Here is a 13,312-nt window from a genome sequence, read left to right as displayed (position 1 = left end):
AATATAAAATTTTCTTCTAAGTTGTTGCTTTGGTAGTTGTATATTGTGCATAACATTTTGGACATCTCCATTCACTATGTTTTATGTAGTTGGTTTTTATGGGTTTGATGCGCATTTGTACATAGATGCATGGATGTTGATTTTTTACGCCTGCAAATTTTTTAAAATTCTACGAACCGATACCGTAACAAATCGAACCTATATTAACCGGGTTCATGCCACGTCCCCGCTGCAACACGGGTTTGACTGATATCGACTGATTTCCCACCGCAACGCACAGGTTTCAAGCAACTAGTTGAACAACAAATACAAAGATTCACTTTTTAAGTAATACATAATTTAATGTTAAGGATTTTTTACACGTTTATTCATTTTTGTAATGATTATTCAGATAAGCCATATTTTCATGACTGAAGATGCATATGAAAACTTACAAACAGTAAATTAAACGGTTTGCAAAATAGTTATTAACCACTACAAAATAAGAGCATTCACAACATCTCATTTATAATTATAGAGTTGTAAGTGGCTATGAGTGGATGAGAGCGAAAATTTTTAAGAGATTAGTAAATTTAGAGGAACATTATTCAGTCTCTATTTATTTTTTTAATATATTTGAAAGTGGTCGTAAGTGGAGGAGAGAGAAAAAACAAAGATAAAGATGTAAAAAAGTATTACTATAATTTTTTATAGTGTAGTGATTTATATTGTAATTATAGAAATAAAGAATCTACCAGGAATGCTCTAATAAAATGTCTTTAAAAAATGTATCTATAAATCTTGTGAATTATTATAATTTTTTGTTATTTACGTAATTACGTTTTAATAAGTATCTTTATTTTTACCTTTTTATAGATATTTTTTTAACTCGTGTAATATACGGGTTTCATTTTTTTTAAATGTGTAACATATGGATCTGAGGATTTCCACCCTAGCATAAAAAAATTTTAAAAAAATCATATTATTTACCATAACGACCCCCCATTCTCTGCCGCCACCTGCAGCCATTGCCGCCAATCTCTGGTGGCAGCATCAACTATGCCAGAGGTATCTTATCGATCATATTAGATTAGTAAATAATCAGGAGTTCGAGTTCATCTCTACTTATACCGAGTCATGGTCTATATAATATATAACATGATCAAACTAGTGATTATGGTTATGAGTTTGTAATCAATTTTTCTGGTGAATAAGAGTGAGCGTTATTCAATCCAAATTCATCGTGTGTGTTTATGTTTTGGTAGATAACTAGGAATTAGGAGTTCGAGTTCGCAGGGCAGTCTCCGAGAATTTAAATACCTCGGCCGAACCGAAATGACAAGACCCGTAGGTCCTACCGAGTAACAAAATATATAAGCTAATTTTTTCAAATGATGATTAACGTTAATTATTTATTTAGTTTTATAAATTTAGTTTGGGCCAAATAGATTAAATGGATTGTGGATAAAAAAAGTTTTGGATCCAATGTATTTAATATGATTAAGATTCATACCTATTTTATAATTTTTTTTAAAATATATATATATATATATATATATATATATATAAAATAGTATATATATAAAAAAATTTTGGCCCCCAAAATTATGTGTCTCGGCCGGCCGCTCAGTTTGCCCTACCCAAGGGCCGGCCTTGGGGTTCATCTCTAATTATACCGAGTCATGGTCTATATAATCTGGTCAAAGAAGTGATTATGGTTATGAGTTTGTAATCAGTTTGAGTTATATTTTTTCTGGTGAATAAGATTTAGCATTATTTAATCTAAATTCATTGTGTGCGTTTTTGTTTTGCTGAGTTATATCAACTCGTTCTTGATCATATTGATTAGCGGATTATATAACCTTGCTGTTTGAGTGTTTGCATGCAAAGATTGTTTAATTTTATGATTTGGATGCTGCTTCTGCAGGAGGTATCTAATGCTGCTTCTGCTGAAGGTATCACTAATGGAATTGGTAGCCTTGCCATTGTAAGCAATTTGTTGGAGGATTTTAATGTCGATAACTCGACTTATGCCACCGCCAAAATAAGAGCAGCATTTTATTCCAAATTTGATAATGAGAAGTCTGATCAAGAGGTTAGAATAAAAATGATTGAGTTGGTAGCAAAAGGTCTTGCTACATTGGAGGTACGGTGGGCGGACGTGTAATATTTTCTAGTGTTGTTTTATGGTTAATAATGTTTATTGATATCTTGTATTATATGGTTCCATGATATTATTAGGTCTCACTAAAACACTCTGGATCGCTTTTTATGTATGCTGGTCACGAGGGTGGAGCGTACGCGAAGAACAGTTATGGCAACGTGTTTACAGCCGTTGGGGTTTTTGTTCTTGATAGAATTTTTCTAGCGTGGGGTGCTGAAGCTAGTGAAAAGCAAGCAGAGTTCATTCAGTTTCTTGAGGTAATTATTATGTTCTTGATTACATTGTTTTTTTTTTATTTCCTAGCTTTTACTTTTTATGAATTTGACCGTTATTTAGCGTGAACACATGTGCGTATCGATGGAATTGGTGACTGCTGTTTTAGGAGACCATGGTCAACGACCTCGTGAAGATTATGGTAAGAGTGAAACAACTTTTTATGTTTTAAGTTTGCAGAAGTTATGGTTAAAGTCTGGTTATTTGCCACTTATGTGACTTACCTTGAGCAGTTGTTGTGACTGCTGTCACCGAATTGCGCAACGGGAAGCCTAAGTTCTACTCAACTCCAGCGATCATTGTGTTTTGTAGAAAATGGCGGTTACCTACAAATCATGTTTGGTTGTTCTCAACAAGGTGATTAATACATGAAAATCAAACATTTAGGAAATGTTGAAAACTTTTTTATATTCTGTAAAACTTTTAATAAGAAAGTATTTATCTTTATTCTTTCCCATATTTCTACCACTTCTAGCTTATTAAACAGACGCGTGTTCGTTTTTTCAAGGACTTCCGTGCCATCGTTTTTTGCTGCTTATGATGCACTGCGCGAGGAAGGGACAGCTACATCTGTATGCAGAGCTCTTGATGAGGTGGTAGATATCTCGGTACCAGGTAAAGACAATATATTTCCATCAAACACTTATCTATGTTGGAATATAGCTGTTGAAAACTGGGTTGATATTGCAATAAGATATTATGAAAACTAGTGTATATAGACGGTATGAATGAGTGAATGACTAGATACAATGTGAAGTACTAAAACATATATAATATCTATCTTTTAAAAAAACTTTGAATTATTACAGGATCAATAGACCACATAAAGATGCAGGGGGAGATTTTGGAAGGCCTTGTTGCACGTATTGTAAGCCACGACAGCACAAAAGAAATGGAACTGGTTTTAAAAGATTGTCCTTTACCAGTATATGAAGGTTTGCTGGCGTTTAACTTTATTCAAACTATATCTTTTGGGCACACAGTTACATTCATGTATAAGTGATACTACAATCTTCTGACAGTTCATCAAGATTTGGGACCGGGCCTGCGCGAATTATTTGCTGCAAATAGATCTGATGAAAAACATGTAATGCTCAAGTCTCATTTTTTAATACTTGATTAAACCATACGGTTTCTGAAGCCTTGTGATAAATCTTGATATTATCAATGCAGCTAATAAAGACACTTCTTGAGAATACCGGTACCTCCTTTTGTCCTGATTATGTGGACTGGTTTGGAATTGAAGCTGCTGATCCATCAGTTGTTTCCAAATTTTTAGAAGCAAACCCTTCTGATTATTCTACCACTAAGTTACAGGTAATAGTAATATCATCTCTCTTACATAAATTTAGCACACAATAGCACTCGGAACAGTATTTTAAAATGGTTATATTGCCTTTTAATGTTTCGCTCAGGAAATGGTTCGGTTGATGAAGGAAAAGGGTTTAGCTGAATTTAGGTGTTTCCATAACTTCCGAAAAGCGAACTCAATATCCAGTGATAATCTTCATTATAAGATGGTGATACTCGTGCGTAATGATTCAACCTTCAGGAAGTACCAGAAAGAGATGCGGTCTTTCGTCTTCTTTACTCTTGATTCGTTTTGGATTCGTTTCACATTTATATACTTTGTGTCTTGTTACACAAACAACTCACAAATCTTGCGTTTTTTTATGCATTATGATTTGCGCTGTGTTTTCAGGTGCAAGCCAGACATGTGGCCGCTATATCGAGGTATACGGTCATGCTCTAAGTTAATACAACTGAAATGTAACTTTATTGCATGCAACATTATTTTAGTGATTGTCATAATAATTTCATATATCTGCTTTGTTAGGTTTTTTTGTTGATATCAGTTTGTTCAAGGCAAGTAAAGAGAAAGCTGCAGAGATGGCCAAAACTAGCATAGATGTTGGAAAAATTGAGAAAAATAGTGATGATATAGCCGGAAAAAAGGGTTTAGCTGATGAAGATGCAAATCTTATGATCAAGTTAAAATTTCATCGATACACGGTATGCTTGTTTAAACAAAGTATGACGTGTGTATTCTGTTTATTATTCTCCAGTGTAAATTACTTTTTGCTGACATAATATTACTTTTGTGCAGTCGAGGACATTTTTAATTCGCAACGGCTTGCCTGTTCTTTTTAAAGATGGTCTAGCTGCCTACAAAGCCTACTACCTTAGGTAAAACTAGGACTGGCAAAACGGGCCGATTTAAAACAGGTCCAATTTGGTTCAGGTCAAAACGGGTTTGACCAAAATAGGTTCGGGTTAAAACAGGTTCTGACCAAAAATAGACTCATGTCAAAATGGGTTCTGACCAAGAATAGATTCAGGTAAACACGGGTCCTGGCCAAAATTAGTTTGGGTCAAAATGGGTCAGTTTTAAAAAATTAAATGCCCAAAATCGTCAAAAATATAAACGAAAACTGCTAAAAATCTATCTGTTCACCGACTTCATGTCAATTCGTCTGCACTCACATGTCATACAATGACATATTATAAGTGTAAGAATCATACCCAACAAAACGAGCGAAGTGGATTCCGGCTCAGAATGGGTTTGGGCCACATTGGGTTGTTTATAAAAATCATCTTTTTATATTCGTGTTAGAATGGGTCAAAACGGGCCAGTTTAAAAGAATAAAGAGTATAAATGGAATTAGGATTTTCATGACAAAAACTAAATTACTCTTTAATTCACCCATGACAAAAAAAAGTACTTTTTAATAAAAAACAAGAAAAGTGTAAACTCTGCAGTAGGTTTAATGATGACCTATTTTAAAGCACTGGCTCCGAAAAACTTAACGGGCAAAAGAAGAGCAAAGGCTAAGAGTGAATTCGGTTGATCCTTGATCACCACTTGACAAGCTAAGAATGACCCAAAAATAGAAAAAAAGAACTACAATAGGTTTAGTTAGTGATGACCTGTTATTCATTGATGTGGGCAGAAAGAAATACACCATTTTCACCCATATCTTTATATTGTACATCGGGTTCGGGTTGTTCAGGACACGCTTTTATCGGGGTTGGGTGGCTTGACAGCCCTACCAGCCCATTTTGACCTGCTTCTTGAAAGGTTTGTCTTAATCAACCCGGTCTGACCCATTCTATGAGACACAACTACCCGTATCAACCCAAATTTGGAACCGTGGGCCAAAAGCGCCAGGCCTAGGTAAAACATATGCCTATGTATATAAGTTAATTCTCACACTTCTACACTTATTTGTTATGTCATTCTTCTAATTTTTAAATAAAACTGCCATAAATGTGCATGTGAATCTCTAAATTTGGAAATATTTCATGCTATAGGCAAATGAAAATATGGAACACATCACCGGGAATGCAGAGACAGCTTAGAAAGATGCTGGATGAGTGGTACTGTATAAATCAATATATATTTTGCATGCTTACTATTTTTTATTTCTCACCAAGTACATGATAAAAATATTTTCAGGGCAGTGTACATAACAAGAAAGTGTGGAAATCGACAGCCGTCATCATCCACATACTTGAGTGAAGCCGAGCCTTTTCTCGAACAATACGCGAAACGCAGTCCAGAGAATCAAGCTTTGGTAGGATGTGCTGGAGATGAGGAAGGTGGCCTTGAGACCGAGAAGATTCTAGAACCTTCTAGCCCAAGTCCCGGTTCCATTCAGAAAAACGAAGGTCTCCTCGTATTCTTTCCAGGCATGATGTGTATGATTATAAATTTGATATGCATGTGTATGCATGTATTTTCACTAATTTGAGATGTACATATTATTTTTAGGAATACCTGGTTGTGCTAAATCTGCACTCTGTAAGCATATAAAAAGTGCTTCAGAAGGTCTTGAGGAAGATCGTCCGATTTATAATCTGATGAGTGATGATATAAAAGGTGTCTGGCTCTAGCAAAGTTTTTAAATTTCAAGTTATCGCCTTTTTTAAGTTAACATTATTATAATGAAATATTGAAATATGCTTTTGGTTAATTATTTTTTGTTCATTATATTTTCAAAAGGAAAATATTGGAAAACGGTTGCTGATGAGAGGCGGAAGAAACCTTATTCTATTGTGCTTGCTGACAAGAACACGCCCAATGAAGAAGTTTGGAGGCTGGTAACATAGCAGTGTGTGTGTGTGTATGCATTATATTATAGAGGACCGTAGGACTTTATGGTTATTTTCTTTATCCACTTTTGCAGATTGAGGATATGTCTCGTAGCACTAAAGCATCTGCAGTGCCAATTGTACCCGACTCTGAAGGTTTATGTCAATACTTTATGCAATTAATGAATTATATTTTTTCCACAAATACCTTGTATTGCTGTTAACGGTTGAATAGGTAAATTCGGATTTAAATGACAAAGAACATGTTGCAAGTAATGATAGAGTATTGTATATTATACACAATATTGGGTGCGACAGCTGATATGTGTTTACTTTTGACATGTTTTTGTTATGGTTAACATGCAGGAACCGAATCAAATCCGTTCTCTCTTGATGCATTTGCAGTATTCATGTACCGTGTACTTAATCGAGTTAATCATCCTGTAAGTTTGTATGTGTTTGTAGTTTCTTCACATGTATGCTTTGTATTTAAATACTTATCTCACTATTTAATGTTTTATCTAAAGGGAAATCTTGATAAATCATCACCAGATTTGGATACGTGTTGCTAATGTTCTATCACTTGTATGACGGAAAGGTATGACATTTCTGTGCATTATGCTTTATTTTTCTTGCAAGACCGTTGCTTATAATACTTATTCTCTTTTTAATTATTTCACATTTCAGAATCGTTCGGAGTTTGAAAGTGAACTGATCGAACGCTTTGGCTCACTTGTGAAGATGCCTCTCCTGAAATCTGAAAGGTAAAGACATAAATGTTTAGAGGTGTCAAATTTGACCCGTGTACTTATAAACAGGTCAGTTCGGGTCAAACTAGGGGTGGCAAATGTGACCCATGGGTTGAATGGATTGTATTAAAATGTATATAATGGGTCAGAATGGGTCAAACTAAAAAAAGAAAAGGATTGAAACGGGTCAAAACGGGTTGGCATTTCTTGAGTTTTTTTTTCTTCTTTTAATGGAACGAGAAAAACGGAAAAAACTTTTTAGTTTTTTTACTTTTTTAGTTTTTGATTTATATTTCGAGTTGTGATTTTTTAATTATTTTTTCTGAATTTTTTAATGAGGGGTTTCTGAAATCTCAACCCATTTTGACCCATTTCAAAAATCCCTCATTAAAAAATTCAAAAAAAATAATTAAAAAATCATAACTTGAAATATAAATCAGAAACTAAAAAAATAAAAAAACTAAAAAGTTTCCTCCGTTTTTCTCGTTCCATTAAAAAAAACTCAAGAAATGCCAACCGTTTCAATCATTTTCTTTTTTTAGTTTGACCCATTATATACATTTTAATACAACCCATGGGTCACATTTGTCACCCCTAGGTCAAACTAGTAAAAAAGAAGTAGCTTGAAACAAGACAGTTCAAGCAAGTCAGGAGGACATGAGTTATTATATTTCGAAATTTAGATTGTTGTAAATACAGTCATATTACGTTTTAAGAAAAACGTCGGCTGTGCAGTGTGAAACTATTACATACAAGTCCAAACGAGTTAAAACTTAAAAATACACTAGGCTCATCAAGGCTCAACGAACCTAAATGATCTACACATACAAGGCTCAAGCTCACGCTCGGGCTCCATAACTAAATGAGCTTTATCTGAGGCTCATCTCGAGCTTTTTATCCATCCGATCTCCAGTTGCTCACAAGTGGCTCGTCTTAACTTTGTTTATTTTATTCAAAGTTATCCTTATTGTTCATTACAAAATCATCCTTATTGTTCATCAACTTTGTTTATTTTATGCAAAAAAATATTATTGATCAGATCATCTCGACGAGCCTAAACGAGTTTCCCATACAAGGTTCGAGCTCGTGCTCAATAACTAAACGAGCTGTGTTTGAGGTTCAGGCTTGGCTTGTTTCGAGCTTTTTATTGATCCGATATCGAGTAGCTTGTGAGTGGCTCGGCTCGTTACGTTTGGACTCCTGATCACGCAGTGTTACTCCTGTTGCTTAATTAGTCCACATTGTTTTATTTTGTGTTTATGTGTTTAGATTTTTGTGGAACCTATTAAGTGGGCTACATTTTGAGTTTTTATATGATCTGTGTTGCTTTGTTAATGAAAAATATGTAATTGCTTTGATCTCAACTTTGTTTATTTTATGTAAAATTATCCTTATTGTTCACTACACATATATCGTGTTCATCACTGTCAGGTGATTGTGTTTGGATCATTTACGGAGGATGAGACCAGAGCCATGCAAAGTTCTCCAAAAGAGAATGATGCCCTGTTTATGTTCGGCTCTCTGGATGCCGCAACTCTTAGATCTGTGGGCTTCAACAACATACCAACCGAGACAGAAGTTACCAAATTGGCCCAAACATTAAAACATGTCAAGAGAAGTAACGCCAGTGAAACTGTAAACAAAAATGGGAACTTGAACATCCACGATTCAAGTTCTTTACACTTTAGCAATGGTGTAAAAGAACATGAACATAAAGATGCAGAGCTACCTGTAACCATATCAGCTGTGAATCAAGGAAATGGTACCACGAATCAAGTTATCTGTTCATCAATTGGTCAACATACAGAGTTACTACCTCGAGGTTTAGTCAACTCGGGAAATCTGTGCTTTCTGAATGCAACTCTTCAGGCTCTTCTGGCTTGCTCTCCGTTTGTTCATCTTTTGCAGGAGCTAAGAACGCGCAATGTACCTGAGGTAAACTACAATTAATTAATTAAGTTCATTTATAGGTGTTTGTGTTTGCTACATTGTTAGAACTGCGCTCATTGTGCATAACTTTTGATTTCTTTTTCAGATTGACTACCCAACTTTACATGCATTTGTTGAGTTTATAACTGAATTTGGCATGCCACCTGGCATGCAACCAAAGAAAAAAGGTGATATTCTTCTGAAAACTGGGAAGCCATTGCGCCCCGTGATGTTCGAATCCGTTCTAAACAATTTCTCCCCAGATATGCCAAATAGCTTTTCAGGTAGACAAAGGTTTGGTTTTTGAATTCTTTAGCTGTGAAAATTATTTCTTTACATGGTCTTTTGATTCTAAGTTGACTTTTTGACCAGGCAAGAAGATGCTCAAGAGTTTCTAAGTTTTGTCATGCATCAAATGCATGATGAATTGCATAAACTTGAAGGACAAATTCCCAACGGAGGCAAAGTTTCATTGGTTTCATCAGTGAGTGATGCCGAGGACGACAGTTGGGAAACAGTTGGGCCGAGAAACAAAACCACAATTACCAGAACACAGAGTTTTATTCCATCAAAATTAAGTCATATTTTTGGAGGCCAGCTCAAAAGTGTTGTGAAAGCAAGAGGTGATTTAATTTTGAACCATCCTTTGATTTTGCCCTTTCTAGTATAACATTGTGTATAATTATTTTTGTAAATTTTAAATAGGTAACAAACCCTCAGCAACTATACAACCGTTTCTTCTACTTCACCTTAATATATGTCCCGATCCTGTTAACACAATAGAGGATGCACTTCATCTTTTTTCTGCACCTGAGACACTTGAAGGATACTGTGCATCTTCTGCAGGAAAGGTAATAATATTATACTTGTAGTTTGTATGTGGTGGACAAAGTTTTTGCTACTATGATGAACTCCTTCATATCTGCATCACTTGCAATTGTACTTGTAGTATGGTATCAACATTTTAGTTATCAAATGCCTACATATGCTAAAATTATAATACTTGGTGGCCCAATGGCAGAGACAAAGTCTCTTAAACACCCAAAGGTCATCGGTTCAAGTCCCAAGAAGTAAAAGAAATTTGCCTTTAAAAATATAAAATAAAATAAAATAATACTTCATATATATACATGAAATGGTCATGTGTTTGCTTAATCTACTTTACCTATTCTCTATGTTTTTTTTTTTTTGCTTTTTGCATCTTGAATATTTTACATTTTTTGTGTTTTATGCTTGCTTACGGTTATTTGTCGGGCGTTCATGGTCTGATTCGGTTGGTTCTGATGGAATTTCCGGACCTAACCAGTAAGTAGGATTTTTGGAAAAACTAAACGTGGGGGGTCAGCTGGACCTTTCCCAACGGTTTGGTTTTGGGTCTTGCTCCTGTTTTTTTCATGGTCTTGTACCATTGGATCTTTAAAAATTCAGTAAAATGGTAGGTTTTAAAAAGATTTAACCATATTGAGTATTAAAGAGTTTACGAAAGGAAAAGTAAGAATAAAAATCAATAGCATGAAATCAGTTAAATGAATAATATATAAGTATTATAATTAAAAATAATTACAGGTATTATAGTTATTTTATTTCTGCATGTGAAAAAATTATTTTATTTTTTTTAAACTAGATTAAAAAATTGAATTTTTATATTGTATACTTATTCTTTTGGCCAGTTCGGTTTTAATGGCCGGTTCCAAACTGTGAAACTCAGTTTTCCAAATCGTAAACCTAACGGTTTACTCTTAACACATCTGAATCGGTCGATTTAGCTCGGTTAGGGCGATTGCAACAGTTTTTGAAGACCCCTAAATTTTGCACTTTAGTGTCTTATAAACTTGTAACTTTACATTGTGTTGTATTTCCATATTCTTTTTGGGATGGGGATGCAAACAATCCTTTTAGTTGCTAAAAGTTCAATATTAACATGATTAGTAACATAATATAAAAAAGTTCTAAATCTTTAGAGCTTGGTATTATTCTTACAATGGTTTGAGATCCCTAGATTATCTGTTTTTCTCTTTGAGAGTTGAGATTGATGGCCTCAAATTTATGAGCAGGCTATTGAACATATGACAAGTGCTAAAAGTAAGGTGACAAAATCAATCTAGTTATTTAACATAGGAACCTTACACATTTTGATCATTTGACTGCAATTTAGTTCTATGCCTATAAAACAATATAATTGACGACAGAACATACTGATAATAGATGACTGAATTTCACAAAATGAAATAAACTCATCTCATTGTCAGGCTGCATGCTCACATTACTCTAATGAAACTTATTATCAGGCTGCGTTGGTAAGTGCAAGCAAATCAGTCAAGATACTAGAGCTTCCTGAAATTATAATACTGCACCTGATGCGATTTAGCTATGGAAGCCAAGGAAGCACCAAATTATTGAAACCTGTTTATTTCCCTCTTGACCTTGTTCTTAACCGTGACCTGCTTGTCTCACCAACGACAGAGGTATCATCATCCTTACTCATATTACTAACTTTTTTTTCAGTTTTTATTCATTTAACAAATATACATTCGCTGGAATGTTTTTTTTTTACACTTTTTAGTTATAATATTCCAGTTGACTTGATAAAATTATTTGACTTAAATAAAGCATCTAATACATGCCTATCTGAATTTGTAATCCAGTTAACTCATTAATTATCTTTATTATTATATTAGTATATTTTATAGTAAATGAACCAAACATTCCGTAAATAGCACGTGAACCGTTTGGCGGGATGTTCGTTTATTCAATAAACGAACGAACATGAACACATATCTCGTTTGTTCATTTATGTTCATGAACGCTTGTTCATTTAAATTTGTTAATGCACGTTTATTTACGTTCATGAATATATTCGTTTAAATTTTTTTGACCCATTACGACTTAGTCCAAGTTCAATAACTTTTTAGGCATGATATATTGTTCTTTACATTGCCTTTTAACTAGTTATAACTCAGTTATGTTTGTTCATCTATGTTCAATTATGGTTATGTTCGTTTGTTACATCCGTGAACTGTTCATTTACACTGTTAAGAAACAAACATACACGAACACGAACAAGAAAATCCTGATCTTTTAAATTTTAATTGTTTTTGTTTGGTTAAAGTTAAACAAATAAACATGAACATGCTCTGTTCATGTTTGTTCGGTTCATTTACAAGCTAAAAATAAGTAGATTGTTTTATTACTGTATTTTAGTCATTATAAAAAAAAACTATATTTGTAATCATGGTTGTAAAAATTGCGCCTAGGCGCCGATTAATCGCTAATCGACCCCACCGTCACCGACTAGTTGCTGGCTAATCGCTATTTGGTCAAAGTCAGTCAAAATTGAAAATTTTATATATAAAGTTTGGTATATATATGTATATTTGAAAAATTACATATAAATTCCAATCCGATTAATCCCGGTTAATCGCTAGTCGAGTAGTGCCTACCCCACCGCCTGACTAGCGCCTAGCGAGTTCTACAACACTCTTTGTAATCCAGTTAACTCATTAATAATCTTTTTTTGAAAATGTGGACATAACATTATAGAAGTACCTGTGTGGTCAACCCGACCCGACCCGTTTCAACCCAAACCCAACATGACCCATTTTCTCATGAACATTATTTTCATACAGGGTCGTAAGTATGAGCTTGTGGCAACAATAACTCATCATGGGACAGAGCCTTCAAACGGTCATTACACTGCTGATATTTTGCATTCGAGTGGCAAGTGGTTGCATTTTGATGACTCATCAGTTAACTCTATTTCTACTAACAAAGTTCTTCATGATCAAGCATATGTTCTCTTTTACAAGCAGCAGTAGATTTCACAGGTCTTCTCATATTTTTAGCTCCATATCTGCTTTACAAGGTTATGGTAATGTGCCATTTATAGTTACATAAAATACTTAATAGTTAATACTTCCTTTTGGTTGATTAGTTAGTTATTTAGTTAAGAGTATTTTCGACCCGTTTACTTTTTAATTGAATGATTTTGGCTCCGTCTCAGCGGGTCAAGTAAAAACAATTAGCTAAAAGGTCAAATTGGGTATTATGAAGATTGTAGTTTGAGAAATATAATTTGAACTGTTTTTGGATAAACTGATTTAACACTAATATAATCATTATTATTATG

General features: G+C 34.2%; 1 protein-coding gene and 1 pseudogene across 2 annotated transcripts; both read left to right on the top strand.

The window, feature by feature from the left end:
• The first annotated feature begins 1,038 nt into the window (after window positions 1-1,038).
• Window positions 1,039-7,276, top strand: LOC143575167 (tRNA ligase 1-like; annotated as a pseudogene). Its single transcript, XR_013142720.1, has 21 exons — window positions 1,039-1,047; window positions 1,907-2,125; window positions 2,221-2,400; window positions 2,480-2,558; window positions 2,650-2,773; window positions 2,925-3,031; window positions 3,226-3,351; window positions 3,439-3,503; window positions 3,590-3,733; window positions 3,832-3,989; window positions 4,119-4,150; window positions 4,254-4,429; window positions 4,524-4,603; window positions 5,729-5,794; window positions 5,874-6,106; window positions 6,189-6,296; window positions 6,420-6,517; window positions 6,604-6,664; window positions 6,875-6,951; window positions 7,036-7,106; window positions 7,196-7,276. The product of XR_013142720.1 is annotated as a tRNA ligase 1-like (transcript).
• An 8-nt stretch (window positions 7,277-7,284) lies between these two features.
• On the top strand, window positions 7,285-13,001 carry LOC143575158 (ubiquitin carboxyl-terminal hydrolase 24-like). Its single transcript, XM_077059604.1, has 7 exons — window positions 7,285-7,326; window positions 8,689-9,192; window positions 9,293-9,480; window positions 9,559-9,809; window positions 9,892-10,037; window positions 11,436-11,651; window positions 12,813-13,001. The coding sequence occupies exons 1-7, from the start codon at window positions 7,285-7,287 to the stop codon at window positions 12,999-13,001; spliced, it is 1,536 nt and encodes a 511-aa protein (XP_076915719.1).
• The last annotated feature ends 311 nt before the right edge of the window (window positions 13,002-13,312 follow it).

Source organism: Bidens hawaiensis, unplaced genomic scaffold (genome assembly GCF_021521415.1).
Source record: "Bidens hawaiensis isolate Kalapana, Puna unplaced genomic scaffold, B.hawaiensis_p1.1 tig00001412_1, whole genome shotgun sequence".
Classification (NCBI taxonomy): domain Eukaryota; kingdom Viridiplantae; phylum Streptophyta; class Magnoliopsida; order Asterales; family Asteraceae; genus Bidens; species Bidens hawaiensis.
The sequence above is the reverse complement of the archived record's forward strand: the minus strand, read 5'-3'. Positions and strand labels throughout refer to the sequence as shown.

Coding starts and splice junctions, on each gene's coding strand:
- LOC143575158 (XM_077059604.1), top strand. CDS start 7,285: ATGTTTAGAGGTGTCAAATTTGACCCGTGTACTTATAAACAG. Junction 7,327..8,688: donor ACCCGTGTACTTATAAACAG/GTCAGTTCGGGT, acceptor CATCACTGTCAG/GTGATTGTGTTTGGATCATT. Junction 9,481..9,558: donor AGCTTTTCAGGTAGACAAAG/GTTTGGTTTTTG, acceptor CTTTTTGACCAG/GCAAGAAGATGCTCAAGAGT.